This window comes from Hyaena hyaena, unplaced genomic scaffold (assembly GCF_003009895.1).
Source record: "Hyaena hyaena isolate Hyena2069 unplaced genomic scaffold, ASM300989v1 scaffold_3, whole genome shotgun sequence".
Classification (NCBI taxonomy): domain Eukaryota; kingdom Metazoa; phylum Chordata; class Mammalia; order Carnivora; family Hyaenidae; genus Hyaena; species Hyaena hyaena.
In genome coordinates, this window is record NW_024080635.1 from 6,059,722 (window position 1) to 6,081,964 (window position 22,243).

Genomic DNA, 22,243 nt, shown 5'->3' on the forward strand with positions numbered 1-22,243 from the left:
TGCACACAGGTGTTAAGCAGGGGCCTTGCAGGCCTCATCGAGGCCTGGGAGGTGCCTCTGGAAAATTTCTGTACCTCTGTTCCAGGGATAACAGGTCCTGGTCCTCCCTCTGAGAGAGCACATGGAACCAGAGCATATTAGTGCTGCTGGGAGTCTTAGAGGGAACAGGGATTTTAGGGTGGGTGAGTTTCTCCCTCCCAAGGTCACATAGCAAGCAAATGACAGCATGACGTGAACCGTGCCTCCTGTTCCGAGCACAGCAGGACAGGAAGCCGGGGCTCGGAGCTGGAGGAAACATGCCGGGCCGTGGCTCTGGAGTCAGAAAGACCCCACCGTAGGGCCTTGGTTAAGCCTCTTAACTGCTCCCTGCCTCAGTTTCCTCAGCTGCAGATTGAGGATGTGACACCAGAGAACTTTCTGGGGACTCATGCAGCTGAGGTATACGACACATCTCAGTGACGTGCCCAGTAAAAGGTAGCTACAAAGAAAAAGGAGCAATGAGGAGGTGGCGTTGTGTTCTACGTGAGGACTGCCTTTGGAGTATGAGTCCTTGGTGTGAATAAATCTCGACTCTGCCAGCACCTTGCTGTGTGACCTTGCTGAGTTCCTGCCCTCTCTGGGCATTTTATTCTTTGCATCTAGGAAATGGAGGGGTTGGACTGGAATGGTCTTAGCAGGCCCTGTCTCCTCTAACCTCCTGTGGCTTCATACTGAGGTGCTTCTGGAGCCCCAGGAGAGGTCTGGCCTCCCTTCGCTGTGCCTGGAGCCCTGGGCCTCCCTGGCACCGGGACCGAGGACTGCAGCCAGCCATGTCCTCATCTTTTCTCTGCAGTGTCCTCTAAAGGGCAGCGTCCTCTGAGCATGCTCAGCTCTCCCATCCACTTAGTATATCTCCCGGCTCTTAGAGGCCCGAGGTGACAAACTGTCCCAGTGGGCGGGGAGAGGCCCTCCAAGTGTGCCCTCTGTGTCTCCCTCCTCATATGAGATGCTCGGCCAGCCGGGCTGTTCTCGGAAGTGTGTGGGAGCCGTTCAGGGCATCCCCCTGAGATCCGCCTCGGGCACCTGCTCAGGGGAGGCTGGGACCCCTCACCCTCCAGCCTGCCTCTGGGGCCTGCACTGCCTGGCCCAGCCATAGCCACAGCTCCTGCGACCTGTACCCTAGAAGGCAGTTTTACAGATTTTATAGGGGAGAAGAAACAGGTTCAGTGAGGATCCAGAGAGCTACTGCCTCCTCTCAGCCTCCCTCTGCCTCCTCTCAACCTCTGCCTCACCCCAGCCCCCTCACCCCTGCCCCAGCTTCCTCTCCACTTCCCCTCAGCACCTCTGCAGGCTTCTGCCAGCCCAGCTCAGCCTGGAACCAGTGACGACAGGGACAAGGTGACTAGCCCTGTTCAGAGGGGCTCCCTCGGAGTGTGGCCGCATCTCCTGAGGCTGGCTCCTTCCCTGGCTAGTGTGCTGTGCTGCCGGCAGGCCCTCTCTGGGCCGGGGGACTAGGGGCTCAGAGATGGAACTGTGCTTTCTTCGGCAGTCGTTTGCTCTCAGATACATAATCTCATTGGCTCCTCAGAACAGCCCTGTGAGACAGATGATAAGCCTGCTCTTCAGAGGAAGAAACTGAGTTTCACCTGAGACTCAAAGGTTGAGTGCCTGCCAAGGAGACCTGGCTAGTAGGTGGCAGAGCCAGGAAATCAGGCTGCTGGTTCCCAAGACCGTGCTCCCTCTTTTTTTTTTTTTTTTAATGTTTGCTTATTTTTGAGAGAGAGAGACAGAGTACCGGTGGGGGAGGGGCAGAGAGAGAGGGAGACAGAATCTGAAGCAGGCTCCGGGCCGTATGCTAACAACACAGAGTGCACGACACAGTGCTTGAACTCAGGACTGGCAAAGATCATGACCTGAGCCAAAGTCAGACGCTTAACCGACTGAGCCACCCAGGCACCCCTTGACCATGGTCCCTCTTAAACACGGGACTCCCCGTTGGCTGAGTTTGGGTTGAAACCTTGGACAGATCCCTGAGGCGACTGTACCCCTGCTTGCTTTTCCAGATGTCACCCTTCCCAGCCATCTCACTGAAGATCTTCCGGCCTACATGTGGGACAGCCTCCCCTGGCCCACGCCCAGTTGCTCCGCCTCACTCCTCCAGACCTCTGGCTGTCACCGGACTGCTGAGCCCTCCTCTTACTAGGGCCTGGCTCCAGCGTGAGCCAGTGAGTGACCTCTGTGCCAGCGGAGGACCCAGCCCCTCTGGGGTCTTAATATTCCTACTTTGCTCTTGTGGAACCCAAGTCTAGGCAGCAGCCTTGCAGGGCAGCGGGTTAGGCCAAGCCCCGGAGGGCATCCGTGCCGGGCCGCAGGGTAGGCCGAGCCCTGAAGGGCAGACATGCTCTGCTCCCCGGGAACAGGGAGGCCCCTTGCCATTCCAGTCCTCCGTCCAAGACGGGCCTTTCTCTTTCTCATAGCCACCCAGGGCCGTGAGCATTGCTTATCCCCATGCCGGAGAGGAAGGAAGTGAGACTCACAGCAGTACTGTGATTTGCCAGAGATCACAGAGAAGTTCAGGTTTAGAGCTGGGACAGAAGCCAGCTCCTGTGTTGGCAGACCAGGGCTCTTTACACCAGCCCGTGCTTTGTGCTATCTTACTCCGCATGAAGACTGTCCTGGGCCCAGACACCGCGCTTGTTGGCATGGGTAGAGATAGTGAGTGTGAAGTGCTTTGTCCAGTAGCAGAGCTCATTGGTCAGATATCAGAGCTGGAAAGGCCCTCAACATGCCTCTGAGAATGAGGAAACTGAGGCCAAAGTAAGGCACAAGCTCGTTCAAAGCACCTAGTGGTTGGTGGCAGGGTCTAGACTGGAACCCAGGTCTCCCGATCCCCCGCCTGGCCTTGGCTTGGGCTCTTCCTCCCCCAAATGTAGCTTTCTGGTCTCTCGAGGTATCTGGGGGTGGGCTCACCCATCCTCCTGGAGTCTGCAGGAGGCAATACACACGGCCCCTGGAGCCTAGACTTAACCCTGCAGTTGGACAGCTCTCCCCACCCCAGGGTGCTAAGCCTGGGTGACTAGCAGTGTCTCCCATTCCTTGTTCCCTGAGGTGCTTGCAGGCAGGACTTTCACATCGTCCCAGACCAGAGCCTTTCAGTGACCCTGACAGAATCCTGGATCAGGAGTCTGCTGTCCCATGTTTGTGACCTGGCTCTGCTGCTACCCACATGACCTTGGGAGTGTCTGAATCTCACCGACCTTCTCTTTCCTCACCTGTCGTCTACTGCCCAGAGAAGTGGCTGCTTTGTGCCCACCTAAGCCATCACCTCCTTTCCAGCCTTCACTGTCCCTTGTGCCCGATAGAAACCCCTACCTATACCATGCTGTTCCCCACACCTTCTGCCTTTCCACATGCTGCTGCTTTGCCCAGAAGGCTCTCCCAATGCCTTCCTAACCCCAGCCCTGCCTTCAGGCTCAGCCCAGTTCAGCCAGTGTTTGGTGCACAGGAGCTTAGTGCCACACCCTGAAGATGAGGTTAAATCAGAGCGGAATTCTGCCCTTGGATAGTCACAGGCTCAACAAACAAGTTTTGGTCTTTGCCATGTGCCAGGCTCTGTGCTAAGTGCTGGTGGGTCAGAGATGACTAGGACAGGGTCTCTGTCCTTGAGAGTCCTCCAGACTGGAGGGGGAGACAACCTGCCAACCACACAGTGTGCAGGGCTGCAAGTTTCCAGACTAGCGTGATGAGTTTCCTCCCTGGCGGGTATTTAGGGAAAGATGCTGGAGGAGCTGGAGTGTTTCTCCAGTAACCCACCTGACAAAGCCTGTGGGTTGCTCCGTGCTCTCACATGGTCTCACATGGTCTGTGGTCTCACATGGTCCCCACAACACCATTGTTAGGCCACCGAGTCAGGAGATGATCTGGATGAATGAATACTGATTGTGAGCTTACTGTGCGACGGGCACAACTCTAGGTGCTAGAGGTTCAGCAACAGAACTTGTGTTCTGGATGGGGGACCCATCAGTGAGCACATGCAGACGTCAGGAAGTGGAGGATGCTGTAGAGAAACATAAAGCAGGGTGAGTGGATAGAGAGGCCTGGGGAAGACCTCTGTGATGAGGTGGCAATTGAGCAAGGATCTGAAAGAGGGAAGGAATCTGCTGTCCAACTATGTGCTGCAGGGTGTTTCAGGAGGAAGGAAGAGCAAATGCAAAGGCCCTGGGGTGGAATTGTTCTCATGCTCAAGGAAAAGCAAGGAGGCCACAGAGCCAGACAAGAGTTTGGGTTGGATGTGGAATGGGAGAGAAAGGAGTCAGGATGATTCCATCCTAGGGTTTGGAGCCCAAGCAATTGAATGATACTGGAGCAGCAGGGAGCACTGTTGGAGGAGCATGTTTGGAGGTGGGGGAATGAGAGTCCACCCCACATGCACGTGGACACACCGGCCTAAAGGTCACCCCCACCCCCACCCCGGGAAGCCTCCTCATCTGCTCAGGCCTATTCCAAGCCCAGTCTTCTGAGGGTCATGTTCTCTCATCAGTGTCTTTCTGGCCCTTCTGAGAGGTCACCAGAAAGCCCAAGTTGAGCGGTGCCCACCACCCCTTCTTCATCACCACCCACAGAGGCTGTGAAGCACTGACTGAGCTGGGAGAGGTAGAAGGGGCCCCAGAGGCCTCCCTGGGTGCTGTTCTCTCCCACGGCGCCTCTGAAGTCTTGTCTTATTCTCCTTTCACAGCTGCCACCCCAGCCCCACCCCTGGAGCAGCTGAAAATGGGACACTGGGCCTCGCTTTCCACAGGGCTGTTGTCCTGGAACTGGCAGAATTTCTCTCTTTATGTTGCTTTGATGATATTGTGAGCAAGTTCAAGTTATTTATAATGGATCTAATTCATTGTTAAGCTTCTAAGCTAAGGGACTTTCAACTGGAAGGGACATTAAGGACAACAGGTATTTGCTATACTCAATTTCAGTTTTCTCCTAAATTTGCATTTTGCAAGCCCTGCCCTACCCCCACTAAAGGAAAAGAAAAGAGAAATCCAGCTTTCCCAAGGTCTAAAGTTTCTGGAAATGGAACCTCTCTTGTCGAGCTTCTTGTTTCTTCTCCTGTCCCTGGTGTGGGCAGACCGGGGCTAGGAGCTCCTGCAAGGTAGGGCCTGCGGGTCCTGAGAGCAGTCTGGCAACAGGAGGAATGGGGGGGGGGGGGTTGTGGAAGCTGCACATCTGGGCACCAGGAAAGAAAAGGGAGGGTGGCTTGAATCCAGACTAAGGCCAGGTTCTTCTCCAGCCCAAGCATTCTGTGCTTTCACTTCCTCCACCCTGCATGGTTGAAATTTTAGGGAGCTGAGAAGGGCCTCCTCTGCAAGGGACACAATTTAGATTTTTCTGGTACCTGTGATACCGCAGGGTCAGGGGAAGGTGCAGAGAAAGTGGAAACAGAGGCCCTCTGGTTTCACTGCCAGCCACAGGGGCAAGGCCTGTCTGGGGCTCTCAGTGGAGGATCTCCGTGTGTGAAACCAGCCTTCACCCCAATGCCATCGTGGACAGACCGTTCCATATGTTATGGCAAGGGCAAGGTCATGTATACGATGAGAATGCTCCATGGGAGGGCTGGGGAGGAGGTAAGGTAATCTCGGGTCTGAAACACTGCTCCGTGGCCCTGGCTCTGTGGCCTTGAGGCCTGAAAGCAGTCATCCTTCTAACATTCTCTTTCCTTATCTTAAAATGGGGATAATAGTAGTACCTACTGCATTAGGATTGTTGAGAAAATTAAATGAGATGCTTCAGTAAAGTGCACGGTGCAGCCTCTGCCCCACAAAAGCAGTTCTAGCACAGTATGCAGAATACCATCTATATCAAATTCTAAAACTATAGATACAGAAAAGTTTGGAATTTTGCACACTGAACTGTTAACACCCTGGTTTGAGGGGGAGGGGGTCTTGTAGAGCAGGGAAAGGGAAAGGAGGGGAATCACTGGGAGATCGTCTTCTTTCTACTTTAATGCACTTATATCCTGTTGGGGAAATGTTTTAATTGACTGTGGGTTCTGTTTAAAATCACCAAAGCCATAGATTTCCATAGATTTTCATTTTGAAAAAAATCAAAAGAAACAGTATGTGTAACATGTACCTGCCAGGGACCCAAACCAGCCACAGGTCTTTGGAGCCTGAGGTCTTACCCCACCCCCCGGAGCTGCCACCCTTACTGGCTGCCTGGAAACCTCTGGCTCGCAAGGTCCTGTGGCTGCCTGCTAGAGCTCTATATCTTGTCAACACACACGACTGTTTACTTCCAGTCCCTGGTCCCTGTCCCTACCTCCCCCGCCCCCCCACCGAGACCGCTGTGTGACTCATATTCCACTCACTGCATAGGGACTCTCAATCTGGAGCTTTCCTGTGGGGGGTGGGGAGAATTTGCTGGAGTGAAATTCATCCAGCAAATGTTTATGGGGCGCTTAGGCGATTGGGGAGGCTGGACTGGGTGCCAAGAAGTACTGGCCCAGTGGGGTGAGGTGGGGTGGGGGCTGCTGAAGTGTGTCCTGAGACCCAGGGAAAAGGCTAGTGGGAATGAAAGGCAGAGTATAAGTAGAACCTGGCTCAAGGCCATGTCATGGGCATCAGGGGCCAGACCTGAAGGTCAGGGGACCCTCTGAGGCCTGCGACATCATCTGGGGCCCCTCGACTCCGTTCCCTTGTGACCTGCCCACTCCAGCTGTGGGCCATTGTCACTTCCTGGCCTGCACAGTCTCGTTTCCAGGCCGACTGGAGGTTTCAGGGCCCTTGGAAGACATGTGAGATCCCCTCTGCTCTGTTCACACTTTTGTCCCTCCAGTCCCCTGCCCGTGAGGCCCAGCTGCAGTCACACGTCCTTTAGGAAACTTCCATCATTCCCTGAACCCGCTTTTCCTGAGCATCCCCCTTGGAACAGACTTACTTATGGCTCCTTCCACAGTGGAGGCATATCACAAACTTGAGTCTCCTTCCCTGTGATCCTGACAGGCTTCGTTTTCATTGATGCAGCATGGCACAAAAAAAAAAAAAAAAAAATACCTGGCAATTAGGAAACCTGGGTTCTAATTTTGATCCTGCCACTTGCCAGCTAAGCTAGGTGGCCTTGGGCAAGTCAGTTCACCTCTCTGTGCCTCAGTTTCTTCATCTGTCAAATGAGGGTCAGATTACAAGAGAAGAAATGAGAGGAGATACATAAAAGCCCCAGCCCCACACCTTGCATCAGACACTCTCAGTGTGTCTGTCTTGTGCGTGTTTTTTTCTTCTCCATGTAGAGATTGTATCTTAAAGTGAATCATGACCAAATACAGTATTATTGAGTGGACACTATTGATTGACATGTTTACAAGCTGTCAGTCATTGGGTGACTCCTATAGGCCAGGAGCTCTAAATAAATGACCTCTGTGACCCTTACAGCTACTCTGGGGGTGGCATCATCACCCCAGTTACAGAGGAAGGACCAAGATTCAAAGACATATGTGACATGTACTGTGTAGCATCTCATTTAATCTTCACAACAGCACTCATGTTTGGATATTGGCAAAGACTCATTGAAATCAGCCTGCCTTCCCCCCTTTGTCTTTCTCTTCATGTTTTGTTTATTCATTACCTGAACATGTATTTGCTATGTGCAGGGTACTTGTCTTGGTCTCTTTAGAGGATACAGACCCTAGAATGGCTTTCTGCTTCTCTCTTGCTCTCTGGCAGACTTGTATTGATCCTCCAAAGCCCAATCCGAATGGCCCCTGACCTGGGAGCATCACCTGCTCTAAATCAAATATAGCCATCCCTACCTCCTTCCTCGTTCCTCTTTCCTGACATCTAAAAGTCAGTTTTATCTCAGTTCACAAGTGGTTGATGCCTATTACATGCTGCGAGCTGGAGACCCAGGTAACTTTAGAGAATTTCCACCCTTAGGGAGCCTAACGCCCAGTGATGGGCAAGTTTACACTGACAAGTCATGATAGTGTAGAGTGATTCATGTTATACTTGGGTTCTGAAGAAAATTATAATAGTAGTAATAGCAGTCACCACTTTTTGGTAACACTGAGTGTCAAGCACTGTCTGACATTCTCTGCCTGGATTATTTCCTCTTGTCCTCCATAAACCCTCTGAAATAGGCTTTTACACAGATGGGGAAACTGAGAATAGGAGACAAAACATAAATGCCCAAGGCTGCCCAGCTGGGAGCCCTGATTGGAACCCAGGGAGGAGTGGCTGGTGCCACATGGCTTTGTCTCTGCTGGTTTGGCTGTGAAGCCGCTGGGGCAGTGGCTGAGCGTGTTCTAGTCTGTTTACCTTTTTCCTTGGTCCTAATGGCTGACATCGTAGGTGGAAAGATTCAGATTAAAGAAGAATCAGAGCCCTTCTGACCCCAAAGGAGCCACCAGCCCCAGCAGAGACGAGTGCTGAATACAGATCAGGGAGGAGTTGGCTGAGCAGTCTGATAATTACCACCTCCTGCCTTAGGAGTTTAATGGGTAAGACTGAGCCCTTCTGGCTGAGTTAACTTGGGAGGGCTTCCTGAAGGCGACAGACCTAAAAAATAGGAAGGATTTCCCAAGGTCTTTACTAGGCCACTGGAGTGGGAGGGAAGCAGTGGTAAGACTTCCTGGAGGAGAGCTCGTGGAGAGAATTCCATCTCTGGCCCTCTCGGAGTCACTTCAGGCCTCTTTGAGCCAGGGTGCTGATGCTCCCCTTAGAAGCAAAATAAGAATAAAGCCAGAGACAACGTGGTGGGTGGCCAAGAACACAAACTCTAGGGCCACGCTGCCTGGCTTTGAGTCCATTATCAGCTACCTGACTTTGAGCAAGTTGCTTAGCCGTTCTGTGCCTCAGTGTCCTCATCTGTAAAACGAGGGGATGGTCAGCGTGACCTCCGGAGCTGTGGTGAGGTGCAAATGAGACAGAAAGTACCAGAGCACACTGCTGTTAAGTGTAGAGTGCCAGCCCTTCGTCAGGAGGTATTACCTTTCAGGACTGGAGTTGAGACTGATTGCTGGGGCAGTTGAAGAGGGAGTTAAGGAAACGGAGTCATGTGCAACCGGGAATCCCTAGGGACCTGGCCGAGTTGCAGCCCCGGAGCGGTCCTCAGGCCTGGAACTAGGGCGGCAGAGCCCCTTGCACACCCCTGGGTCCCTGGAGACCAGCCCTGGTGGCCCGAGGCCCCTCTTCCCAGCACTCCCTGCTGACTGGCCAGGCCAGGGCCGAGATTCGGGAAGTGGGATAGGAGGTGTCCGGTCGCCCTGGCAACCGAGGGTGACGTACACCAGCTTTGCCTGCTGCGCCATTGCACTGGTCTCAGCAGATGGGGACTGTCCCAGGAGATGTAAATAAAGTGTTCTCGTGGTGGAGGGCAGGGAGGCTACAGAGGCACCGGGAGCCCTAGAGTGTGTGAGTGTGGGTAAGAGTGTGTTATGAGAGAGAACTAGAGTGTGGGTGAGTGTGTAAGAGGGAGTAAATGTGTGTGAGAGTTGTAAGGGAGTGTGGGTGAGTATGTGTGTAAGAGAGCAGGGGTGAGAGTAAGGGGGTGTGTGTAAGAGGGAGTGAGTGAGGAGTGTATAAGAGAGCTAGAGTGAGGATGAGTATGTGTAAAAGGGAGTGTGTCAGAGTGCAAGAGCGTGGGTGAGTGTGTGAGAGAATGAGAATGTATGTAGGTGAGTGTGTAAGAGGGAGTTTGTAAGCGTGTAAGAGAGCAAGAGCGTGGGTGAGTGTGGCCCCCAAGACCTACAGTTGCCTGTCTGCCACCTACGCAGGACAGAGTGGGAAACATCACTCCCCTCCTGTGGCCAGAGCTGTGCCCACGGGTTCGCCCTGTCGCTCAGGGATGTGGAATTCCACACCCTCCCAGGAGGCCACGTGGTTTGAGAGGTCACTGGGCCCGGAGCTTCCTGGCTTCTCACCGTGGAATGGCCACGTGACATTTGACAGGTCACTGGTTGCCTTTGAGTCTCAGTTTCCCTGACCGTGTAGCATGTAGCAGAGGGTTTGGACGGTCTCCAGGGTCTGCTCCAGCTCCCCTGGCTCTGGATGTGACTCCAGCTGCCTCTGCCCCACCCCAGATTCCATCCCGGTGACATGACTACTGCCACAAAGTTTGGGCCCTGGGAGTCCTGCCTCATTTCTTGACATCTTGGGATCTCCCCTCAGTGCTGGCCTTTGTCAGGGGACTGGGGGCCCGAACTGTGCCCCTTTCCCCACATGTGGTGTCAGCAGGCTTCCCACACTTTGAGGAGGCCTCCAGGGTGCAGGGTGGGGACAGCTGGTAGAGTCGGGGCCTTGGGACTGGGACAAGCCAGAACGGGCCTGCAGGCCCCTCCCCACCCCTCCCCACCCCGTACCACTGCACCCTCCGCACTGGAAACTGCTTTCCAGTAATGTACCGCCTACCAGGGGTAAGGAGCCAAGAGTGGATCCCAGACCTTCCTCTTCCGTCTGGGCCTGGCCCTCCCCTGTCCTTGCCCATCAGGGCCTGCTCACCACAGGGCAAGGCCAGCACAGGAAGACCTGGGGAGACTCGCTCTGGGAACATGGCTCCGGTCCCAGGTACTCTGGGAGCAAGCTTATATGGAAGAAAGTGCATGGCACCCAGGTCAGGAGGCCCGGGACCTAGAAGTCTTGGGTAGCCTGGGCCCGTCCTGCCTCCTCTGAGCCCTAGGTTTTCTTCTGTCAAACAGGAATGCCAACTGTCCCCCTAGTGAGGGAGGCCTGATGGCCTAAAAGTCCCAAGAGTAGGTAAAGCATGGCCCTTCCCACAAGTTCCTCATGAAGGTTCTGACTTTGAGAAACCTCAGTGTCCCCCGTACACTCAGAGAAAATACCCATGTTTAAGTAAAAGATTAATTAGCTCTCTCTGCTACAGATATTCTAAGCTAGAGTAGAACTCTTCCCTTAGACTCTGGGGAAGCCACTGAGTCTTTGCCGAGCCCCAGCTTTCTCTTCTGCAAGACGGGGACAGTACTTATCCCACAAGGCTGTTGAGGACTGAAGAGATTCTGTATGCCAGGCTCCCAGCGCAGTGCCTGGTCGCGGTGCACCTTTAGGAATTACGAACGTTCTTCAGGTTACTGCTCTTGGCTTGTTTTGCATGACCCCTACCCCTGTCCCCCACCCCACCCCCAACGTGTGGAACTCCTCCCTGGGTTTCCAGTGCACCGTGTGGCATTTCCTGGGGCCAGGAAAGCTTTGTGGACTGGAATGAGAGCACTAAGGGGTGGGAGGAATTTTTAAAGCTTAATGGGCTAGATGGAGGTGGAGGCTGTCATCTGCTTGGCTGGGCTGTCACTGTAGACCGTGCCTTCTCCTAAGGCAGCTGGCTGCTGGTGCTCAGTTCCAGGGTAGGGTGTCGAGGTCAGCAGGCTAGGCCTGAGGCTGGACTCCTGGCCTTGAGAAGCAGCTTCCTGGTAGCCTGCAGGAGCTCTGCTCCCCCAAACCCCCATGTCACCCTATTTCCCCTCCAGGGCAGTGGGGGTCTCTAGGTGTGATTACCATGGTTCTGTCTCCACTGCCCCTGCGGGGGTTATCTGACCTCGCTGGGTGTGGGGGAGAGAGAGAAATCTGGGCAGGGACTGTGGATTGAAGGTTCAAGGAGGGGGGGGGCACCAGAGAGGAACTCCTGCCCTAATATGAGCAGACAGGGGTAGTCAGGGAATGCTTCCTGGAGCAGGAAGCAGATAGAAGTGTGAGGCATCAGCCACACACAGTGGGGACGGAGGTACGGGAACGGCATTCTGGAGAGAAACAGACTAGACCAGGCAAAGATCTGCAGGCAAGAGAGGCTGTGGTTCATTTGGGCAGATGCCCCTTCCATTGCACCAGCCAACTAAACCCTGGGGGTTACTCCTAGACCCTACAAAGACGGGAAGTTTTCAGCAAGAGGTGAGTTTGGTCAAGTCTGTCTTGAAGTCAGGAGAATTGTACCTGGAGGCTTTGGGGTTCTCTCCTGGTCTACGATAGAGACATGTTTTTCTTTTTTCTTTTCTTTTNGGGGGGGGGCACCAGAGAGGAACTCCTGCCCTAATATGAGCAGACAGGGGTAGTCAGGGAATGCTTCCTGGAGCAGGAAGCAGATAGAAGTGTGACTGGAGGCTTTGGGGTTCTCTCTTTTACGATGATAGAGTCATTTTTTTTTTTTTTTTTTTTTTTTTTTTTTTTTTTTTTTTTGTAACATGTTTTGAGTGTCTCCTGGGTGCTTGGCACTGTGCCAAGGTTCTGGGTCTCCGAGTGTTTTGAGGGTGAGTCTTGACTTGTAGCTATACTGGCACTACCCCGGTCAGCATTGGAGAGTAGGAGGGACTTTGGGCATGAGGAGGGATGTTTCTTCTCCTTCCCACGGATCTCGGGAGTAATGAGAGCCAAAGCCTGGCCAGATGGGTTGTCAAGAATTACGTGACTAATGGCCTAGCCCTGTGCGTTTTCAAATCAGTAGGTACTTTTTGAGTACCTACTATGTCCCTAGCACTGGGGATCTCATTAGAAATGGGCGGGGAGGGGCGCCTGGGTGGCTCAGTCAGTTAAGCGTCCGACTGCAGCTTAGGTCATGATCTCACGGTTCGTGGGTTCGAGCCCCGCGTCGGGGTCTGTGCTGACAGCTCAGAGCCTGGAGCTTGTCTTCAGATTCTGTGTCTCCCTCTCTCTCTGACCGTCCCCTGCTCACGCTGTCTCTCTCTCTCTCTCTCTCTCTCTCTCAGAAATAAACAAAAAAACATTTAAAAAATTAAAAAAGAAAAAAGAAGTGGGTGGGGAATCTGCCTGCACAGAGCTGACTGGTTAGGAAGGGAGGGGAGTTTATGGTACTCAACATGGACTAAGATGCCTGGGTCTTCTCCACTCATCTCCCCACTGAAAAACAAACCAAAAACCCTTTGGGAGCTTGGGGCCAAACCTGGCCTTGAAGGAGCATCTCTCAGAAGGGATTTTTGCTACCTCCTGGCCCTGGGTTTGGAGCCTCAAGGTGGTCCACTGCTACTGGCTTGGGGAGAGGGTGTCAGCAAGAGGGGCCTGATCATGCCTTGATAAGGAGGAGGGTGAGTGGGGATTGACTTCTAGAATTTAGGAGTTTGATGGGAGCTAGCGGTTCAGATCTGGGCTCTGTCCTGGTTCTGCTACTGATTTGCTGTGCACCCTTGTGCAAGTCCCTTCCCCTTTCTGAGCCTCGGTTGCTCCATCTTTATTTTTATTTATTTATTTATTTTTTTAATTTTTTTTTAAATTTATTTCTAGGAGACAGAGAGAGAGACAGCATGAGCAGGGGAGGGTCAGAGAGATGGAGTCACAGACTGAAACAGGCTCCAGGCTCTGAGCTGGCAGTCAGCACAGAGCCCGACGCGGGGCTCGAACCCACGAATCGCGAGATCATGACCTAAGCGAAAGTCGGACGCTTAACCGACTAAGCCACCCAGGTGCCCCCTCGGTTGCTCCATCTTTAAAGTGGATAGGATTTGGCTAGAAAACAGGACGGGATATAGGTTTTGTCTCACATGCAAAATTGACTGATCACTGTTGGCTTCTCAAGCAGCTCCCTGGGCTCAGCAGGAAAGCACATGAGTCTGGAATTAGCGGTCACTGTGTGAATTCTGTGGGTTTGCCAACATCAGGTGGTATCATCCCCAAGCTCCTTTCCATGCTGATCGTCTTTGATTCTTCTGTGCTTCCTTCTATCTCCTGTGTTCTTTCTCTACCAACTGGTGGTCTCCTTTCTGCTTAAACACCTCCATGATGGGGAACTCACCTTCTTCCCTCAGACAGAAATCACTAGATTGTTATGCCTGGTCTGGAGCTCGCATTGCCACCCTGAACTTGTATCTAAAAGCAGACTCAGGTTCAGGCGTAGCTAATGCCCTTAGATACTTGGAGCCTCGGTAATCAGTGTATGGCTTCTGCCTTCTGGAGGCATACAGAGCTGCTTCTCTCTACTGTTTTATGACAGAGGCAGAGATGGCATCGGTATATCCTTTGGAAAAAACCTTTTAAAAACATTTTCACTTAGTTTATATGGCAAACCCTATGAAGCTGGTATTATCGCTTCCATTTTATGGGTGAAGAAGCCAAGGCTCAGAGACTTAACAGAGCAGCCCTCTGAGACCGAGCCTGTGCTACTCTCACCAGCTGCGCCTCTCGTCCCGAGCCCTGTCCCCAACCTTCTGTCCTGGCTCGCCGCAAGACCATGGCCTCCTGTTCTCTCACCCTCTGCAGGTTTCCATGTGATCCCCACTATCTCGAGCATCGTCCCAGAGAGCTGCCTGCTGATCGTGGTGGGACTGTTGGTGGGGGGCCTGATCAAGGGCGTGGGCGAGACGCCTCCCTTCCTGCAGTCCGACGTCTTCTTCCTCTTCCTGCTGCCGCCCATCATCCTGGATGCGGGCTACTTCCTGCCACTGCGGCAGTTCACGGAGAACCTGGGCACCATCCTGATCTTCGCCGTGGTGGGCACGCTGTGGAATGCCTTCTTCCTGGGCGGCCTCATGTACGCCGTGTGCCTGGTGGGCGGCGAGCAGATCAACAACATCGGCCTCCTGGACAACCTGCTCTTTGGCAGCATTATCTCAGCTGTGGACCCCGTGGCTGTGCTGGCCGTCTTTGAGGAAATCCACATCAACGAGCTGCTGCATATCCTTGTCTTTGGGGAGTCCCTGCTCAATGACGCCGTCACTGTGGTGAGGGGCAGTGGCTGCGTGCCCGTGCCCACAGGGCTCAGAGCTGAATCCAGGTCCACATCCCCCCTGCCAGTCACAGTAGCAAAGCATCAAACATCCATTCCTGCCTGCCCCGTGCCAGGCGTCATGCCGAGCACTCCATGTGCGTTATCTCATTGAATCCTCCCGGTGACCTTCGGAGGTATCAGGCTCACCGAAGTTAAACAGCTCGCTAACATATGATAGAACCAAGGTTAGAAGTCAGGTCTGTGGGACATCAGGGCCTGAGCCCTGGGCCTTCCCAGGCCATATTCTCTGTCCCTGACTTGGCTTGCGATGTGATCTTGGTTAAGTCACATATCCTCTTTAGACTTCAGTTGACCCTTTAGAGGCCATTTAGGCTGTGAGGGCCATTTCCGCTTTTGTGTTGGCCAGGTCCTAGGTTATAGTTCGGTTTGTGCAGAGTTAGGGGGCAGCAGTGGTGGAAAGGGACCCTGCCCTCAAAACCTCCAGAAAGTGCAGCTGGCTGGCTCAGTTGGTGGAGCATGCAACTCTTCATCTCAGGGTCATGAGTTCAAGTCCCACGTCGGGCGTGGGGCCTACTTTAAAAACATAAAAAATAAAATTTATCAAAAAAAAAAAAAAAAAAAAAACAGGACCCTCCAGGAAGTGACAAGTAAAGTGGATTGGCCTGGGGTGGGCCACTTGCTTATTATGTGACCTCAGGCAAATCCCCATACCTGTCTATGCTTCACCTTTGATAGCTGCAAAGTGGCAGAGTAGAGAGCGCTTTCCTCGCAGGGTCTGGTAAGAACAGACACGCCCCGCGCAGAGTCTCGCACATGGCCGCGCTGCGTGTGCTCACACATGCCCTTCCTCCCAGCTGGTTTCCTCAGGAAACAGGTATGTGTATGTGCACACTCACGTATTGTGAAAACACTCCCGTTCTCCTAGCTGGACCCCTCAGAGAGCAGCTGCAGACGCAGGAAAACACAAGAACACCTGCACGCCAGTGCACACTCACACACACACTCCCTCTTCACCCACCCCAGCCCCTCAGGAAGCCACACTTCAAAGAAGAGACAGACAGCAGTGTTGGGGACGGGGGATGCCGGCAGCCTCAGCTTCCTCTTCCTCCCCTGTTGCCTTCGTTGGGTCTTTGGGAGGCTGGGGGAGCAGCAGCCTGGTGTAAGCAGGCAGGCCTCGGTGCTGGTTCTCCTAGCACCAGCTCTTGCCTCAGTTTCTCCATCTGTAGCAAGGAGTGCAGTACCCAGCCTGCCAGCCCCCCAGGGTTCTTAAAGGGGACACACCAGCAAGCACCAAAGTCAGAGCCCTCCCTCCCCAGTTGGATCTGGGTATTGGGGTTCAGGATGGCACAGTTGGGGAGCATTGGGGCATGCTTACGTCAAGGGGATACCTCAGTCTGGCCAACCTGGGCATATGGCCATGCCTCCCAAGGCGGTGGCAGTGCCGGTAATAATTGCTGGTGCTCACTTCCTGTGTGAACACTTCCTGTCTGAACACGTATTGCCTCATCTAATCCACATAGAAACTCCAAGAGGTCAGCACTGTAACTATTCCCCAGTTTTTCCAAGTGGTTAAGGAACCACAAGAGAGGTTAAGGAACTCATCTAGGGTCACGTTAGCTGACAAATGAGGTAGCTGGGGTTCAGATCTACACAGTTGGAGTCCTGAGCCCGCACACCTACCACTAAGCTACACTGCCTCTCTAGGCAGCAGCCAGGTGGGAGAGGAGGACCTCGCCCTTTACCTGTCCCACTGGCCTGGGTGGTGTACTGTGAGGACCCATAAACCTCCCCAGGCCAGGAGTGACTTTAGGTAGCATAGGGCTGAGAATGCACCTGCTGTCCACTGCTGGACCCTGCCTATCTCCCAGACAATTGTGGTCCAGGCAGCACTGGGGACTTACCAGTGCTTGGCACCTTCTCTTCTGCCTGCCCCAAGTCAGGCCCTTTCTGGAGCTCTGGGCTTGAGTGTGAGTGCCCTGTTTCCTAACATTCAAGCTGAAGGCTCCCTCTGGGTTCCATGGTCTCAGGCCTTTGCCCTGGAACAGGTCACCTCCCCTACCCATGTCTCCTTGTCTCTAGGTACTAGGAGCTTTGGAGAGGCCCTCTTAGTAGTCATCAGGTCCTTTTTCCTCTCCCTCAGCGCCCCCAGGCCTGGAAACTCCAGCTGGTTTCCTGGCAGAATTGTCTAGGAGGCCTGGTAGCCAGGGAGTTGGCACCTGATGAGGGGTGGATCCTCAGAGTGGCACCTGCTGGGGAGGGCCTGCCTGCTGCTTTCAGGGAGCAAGTTCTGGGTCTGGCTTTGCCGGTGGAGTCCAGGGGCCCTGTGCCAAGTCGCTCCACCACGGTGGACTTCGACTGAGCAAAGAAATGGACATCTTGGCTTGCTTACCTCATGCGACTGCTGTGTGTCAAGCAGGGTGACCATCAGGTGGCATTACAGTGACTGTTTCTTTATCAGTCCAGGAGATGGGGAAGCCTTAGAAAGCCTCTAGTTCCATAGCATCTGAACCTGGCCATTCATGGTAACCACCCGAAGAGCTTGTTGAATAGGGATTTCTGGGCCCCACTTCCAGAGAATCCAAGGCAGGTATGGATAGATGGCTGTGCATATTTTCAGAAATTTTCAGAGGTTAAGAAGTCCTATTCTAGTTTATTGTCTGAACTTTCCCTGCTTTATGCTGAAAAAGAGACTGAAATCCAGACAGGGACATGACCTGCTCAAGGTCAGACAGTGAGAGAGGCCCCTTAGTAGTGCCAGGAAGAGCTAATACTGTGATAGGCATGGTTCTGGGGGCTTTGCCTTTATTAACTAGTTTAGTACTCACAGTAGCCCTACAAGGTTGATACTGTTATCCCATTTTATGGCTAGGAAGATTGCAGCACAGGGAGGCAGTAAGCTGCCCATGCACGCAGCTAGGGAGCGGAAGAGCCACTATTCAACCCAGACGATTTGGCTTCAGAGTTTGTGCTCTTAGCACAGCGGGCTGCAGGCCTGAAGTGGGGCCCTCCGGCCCCTAGCCCAGTGGTTTGGACCACCTGCTTGACACTAGCGTTTCTCTGCTATCATGCGGCCTTTTCTTGTGGCCATGGTCAGTGGAGGGCACACAGTCACCCTTGGGTGGACCCCAGGCAGCTGTGGGGCCAGGGCCCTGCCCTCCTGCCAACCTGCCTGCGCACCCTCCCCAGGTCCTGTATCATCTCTTTGAGGAGTTTGCCAACTACGACCGCGTGGGCATTGTGGACATCGTCCTTGGCTTCCTGAGCTTCTTCGTGGTGTCCCTGGGCGGAGTGTTTGTGGGCGTGGTCTACGGTGTCATCGCAGCCTTCACCTCCCGGTTCACCTCCCACATCCGTGTTATCGAGCCGCTCTTCGTCTTCCTCTACAGCTACATGGCCTACCTGTCAGCCGAGCTCTTCCACCTGTCGGGCATCATGGCGTGAGTCTGGGCATAGCATGGGGGGAGCCTGCCAACTTGGATTCCCCAGGCTTGTGGGGTCACAAGGGAGCTCCCCAGTGCCCAGCCTCCAGCTCCGGGGAGAAGATTCATGCACTAGGCTCCAGGTGCTGGGACTGCCCCGGGGAAGCACTGAGTTTAAAGTTTTGGAAAGCCTGGGCCCTGCTACTTCTTCCTTTCGCTGGCCTCAAAGGGAGTTCCTTGGTTGGAACTAGACACAGGCTCTTGTATTCACTGTGCCCTCTATAGCCCTGGCAAGGAGGCTTGGGGCTTCCACTGCTGTGAGGAGTCATAGAGGTCCTGAGGCCTCAGCCGGGTCTTGCAGTCGGGGGAATGTGCAGAAGCAGGAAGGTGTGCCCAGTAGGAGAGGACATTGGAAGTGTAGAGGCCGGGCTAGATCGCAGGATTCGGGGTGACCTTGAGAAGGCCAGGCCAGCAGGAGCAGAGCCCAGGTATGGACGCCAGGCTTGGAGGACTTGGGCAGCTACACAGAACAGAACTCCCTGTGGAGACCCCCATGATTTAGGCCCCGCACTCCAGGGTAATAGACCAAGGCCACTGACAGGTGTAATTGACTCCTGTTAGGCAGAGAGGCAGCGTGGCCTTGGGGAGAAGGCACTGGCCTTAGAGTTGGGCAGACCTTTTGCATCTTAACCCTGCCACTCACTGGAGGGGGGGACAGTGGATGGGCGAACTGTCTCTTAACTCTCAGACCCCTCGTGTGAAAAATGCAAAAACATGCCGATGTCTGAGGGTTGAATGAGATGATTGAGCCGGAAAAGCCGTGTAAAGCCCACAGTGGGTGCCTGACCCATTAGCGGAGCTCAGTAATTGGGTACTGGTCAGCCTCCCTGGCAGTGGAGGGGCTCTGGGAAGGTGCAGGTCGCCTGACCCCCGAACTCTGCTCTTTCCTGACCCCAGACTCATTGCCTCAGGAGTGGTGATGCGCCCCTACGTGGAGGCCAACATCTCCCACAAGTCCCACACAACCATCAAGTATTTCCTGAAGATGTGGAGCAGTGTCAGTGAGACCCTCATCTTCATTTTCCTCGGCGTCTCCACGGTGGCTGGCTCCCACCACTGGAACTGGACCTTTGTCATCAGCACCCTGCTCTTCTGCCTCATCGCCCGAGTGCTGGGTGAGGTCCTGGGCTGGAGCCGGGTGGGGGTGTGTGTGTGCGTATGTGTGCGCGTGCGGTGGCGGGGGGGCGGGGGAGCTCGGGGGAAGGGTGCCCTGTGTGGAGGGCCCACACTTGGCTGTGCAGGGGCACTTGCCTGCCCCTCTCTGCCATGCTAGGACTACGGTGGGGCCTTGAGAGGAGCCCATGCTCACCATGAGTCTGTGACCTCTGGGAAGACAGTCGTGTGTGCACAAGTGGAGGGGCCTCAGGGAGCCTGTGCCACAGAGCTCAGGTCTATGCATGTTCTCTGTGTGGTCCTGTGACACTGATGGTTCGAGTACTTGCAAAGCTGCTGAGGCTCCTCCAGACCTGGCCTTTCTGCCGCCTGGGGCCACACCCAGGGACCAGGCCTCAGGTCCTTGGGTCCTGCTTACGCTTTCCAGACACACCTCATCTCAGAGACTGTAGCACTTCCCCCCCTGGATCTCACTCACCTCCCCTCTGACACTGGGCCTGTGGTCCCTGAGCCTGCCTGGGTGTCATGTCTGCTTGGTGCACTGTTTTAAATCCCCTTTCATCCGGGGCCTCATCCTCCAGGGATTCTGGTTCTGTGGTTTGAGGTTGGATCCAGATCTCTGCATTAAAACAAAAACAAAAACAAAAAAACCTCTTTAGGGGCACCTGGGTGGCTCAGTCAGCTGAGCGTCTGACTTCGACTCAGGTCATGATCTAGCGGTTCTTGAGTTCAAGCTCGGCATCGGGCTCTGTGCTGACAGCTCAAAGCCTGGAGCCTGTTTCAGATTCTGTGTCTCCCTCTCTCTGCTCCTCCCTCGCTTACACTCTGTCTCTCCCTCTCAAAAATAAACATTAAAAAAAAAAAATTAAAGGAAAAAACCCTTTCTTTATTATGGAAAATTTGAAGCACACAGAAAAGTTGATCCCACAAAACCATTATAATTAATAGATACCAACTTGTGGCCAGTTTTGTTTCCACTCTCTTCCCACCCAACCCAGCCTTGTTTTCCAGTCCCCGGAGGCCTTGTGGTATCTCTGAAGCACATCCAGGCTGGGAAGCCCTCTGAAGGATCCACCCAGCTGTGGCTGATGGACCCAGGAAATGAGTGTGCTGGGTGGGCGTGCTAGCAGAGGCACCCTGCAGACAGAGCAGCTGCAGGGAGGCCCGGAGGGGCTGGGGACAGCCTGACATTTTTCTACCCTTCCCTGGCAGGGGTGCTGGGCCTGACCTGGTTCATCAACAAGTTCCGAATCGTGAAGCTGACCCCCAAGGACCAGTTCATCATTGCCTATGGGGGCCTACGCGGGGCCATCGCCTTCTCCTTGGGCTACCTCCTGGACAAGAAGCACTTCCCCATGTGTGACCTATTCCTCACTGCCATCATCACTGTCATCTTCTTCACCGTCTTTGTGCAGGTGCTGGACAGAGCAGAGCAGCCCTGCCCGGGGACCCTGGGTCTGCCAGTGAGAGAGCCTTCCAGTCCATTGATAACTTGCCATGCAATCTTGGGCAAGCCGCTCCCCCTTTCTGGGCCTCAGTTTCCTTCACTGTGAAGGCGGAATTATGATAATGTGCAACCAGTCAGAAAGTAGAGCAGCCAGAATGCTGCCTGACTTAGAAACCTAGACAGCGATAAGAGAAGTGGGTGCAGTCAGCAGTCCCACAGACTTCTTACAGGGTTTTGGGGGAAGTGATTTAATGTCCTAGGACCTCAGTTTCTGCGCCTGTAAAATGGGAATCATAGCACAACATGGGGAGCTAGAAAGGTTGTTGAGCTGGGCGGCGGGAGATTTGGAGTCCACCCAAGCTCTGCTGCCCCTGTGTGACCCTGGGAAAGACCCTCCTCCCATTTCTGGGTTCACTTCCCCATCTGTGAAGGGAGGGCATCAGCCTACATGATCTCAGAGGCCTTCCAGCCCTGCTGGTCAGTATTTTCTGTGCATTTAAATGACCCTGGCTCAGCTGCGAGTCCCCCCAAGTCCCTCAGAAAATCCCCAAGGAAGCCCAGCCTGGATGGTGTTAAGTTGTTCCACCTTACCTGACCTGTGACTTTGGGCAAGTGAGAAACGGGCTATCCAGGCCTCTGTTTCTCTATCCCCTCTGTCTTTCCTAAAAGGCAAATCCTGGCAAAGCATTAGAGGGGAAACAGCATTGCCTTCTCAAGAGGAAAGGATGTGCAGGCATCCTCCTGAGGCTGGACTTACCTTCTGTCCTTTGTAAGGATAGGGGGCTGCCTCTTTCACCCACTTCAAATATATTTTATCACCTTGACTTTGCAGTTGTATATGTTAATGGTTTACCAAGCCCATTTTCAATGAAGTCAGCATTGAGGGGGGGCCCTCCCTGCCTGGGTCTGAATCCAGCTTTACTCCTCCTGTGAGACCTTAGAAAGTTCTTACCTCTCTGTCAGCGACTACTAGTAAATCTCAGCTGGCTCTGGCACCGGCAAACATGCAGTTAAATTTGCTGTAACTGTTACTAGGTTATGGGTTGCAGTCCCCTGAGGGAGAGCAGAAGTGCTTTTCCCTATCAGCCGGGCCTGACTTCTCTGGGCTTGCAAAGCATGCCTGCGGCGGAGCCCACATTTGAACCCAGCCCCTCAGACCCGGGCTAGAGGAGTCATTCACCTGGATGGGCAGGTGTCTTCAGGGAGAAGCAGACCATCAGGCCTTTATGCAAGTGGGAGGTTGGGAGATTGGGGCCCATCAGAGCAGAGGGCATCCCAGCCTCAGGGGCTCTGCAGGTGGGGGACAGGGAGACAGAGCTGGAGTGCCTGACACCTGCCTGCCCCCCAGGGCATGACCATTCGGCCCCTGGTAGACCTGTTGGCTGTGAAGAAAAAGCAGGAAACAAAGCGCTCCATCAATGAGGAGATCCACACACAGGTACTGGGAGCCGGGCCTTGGTGCGCGGTTGCAGGAGAAGGTTCTGGGAGCTGGGGAGCAGCCAGGCCTCATGTCCACTGCCCCACTCGGCTCCCTCCTCCCTTATCCCAGTGTCCCATC

At 54.0% G+C, this 22,243-nt stretch overlaps 1 protein-coding gene across 1 annotated transcript in view; it reads left to right on the forward strand.

Annotated features, from left to right (window-relative positions):
- SLC9A1 (solute carrier family 9 member A1) overlaps positions 1-22,243 on the forward strand; it is a 49,488-nt gene that overhangs the window by 21,299 nt on the left and 5,946 nt on the right. Inside the window, exons 2-6 of the mRNA XM_039232096.1 lie at positions 14,178-14,638; positions 17,833-18,083; positions 19,023-19,240; positions 20,451-20,653; positions 22,034-22,123. Coding sequence (XP_039088027.1) covers positions 14,178-14,638; positions 17,833-18,083; positions 19,023-19,240; positions 20,451-20,653; positions 22,034-22,123 — 1,223 coding nt within the window. The remainder of the gene's footprint in view (positions 1-14,177; positions 14,639-17,832; positions 18,084-19,022; positions 19,241-20,450; positions 20,654-22,033; positions 22,124-22,243) is intronic.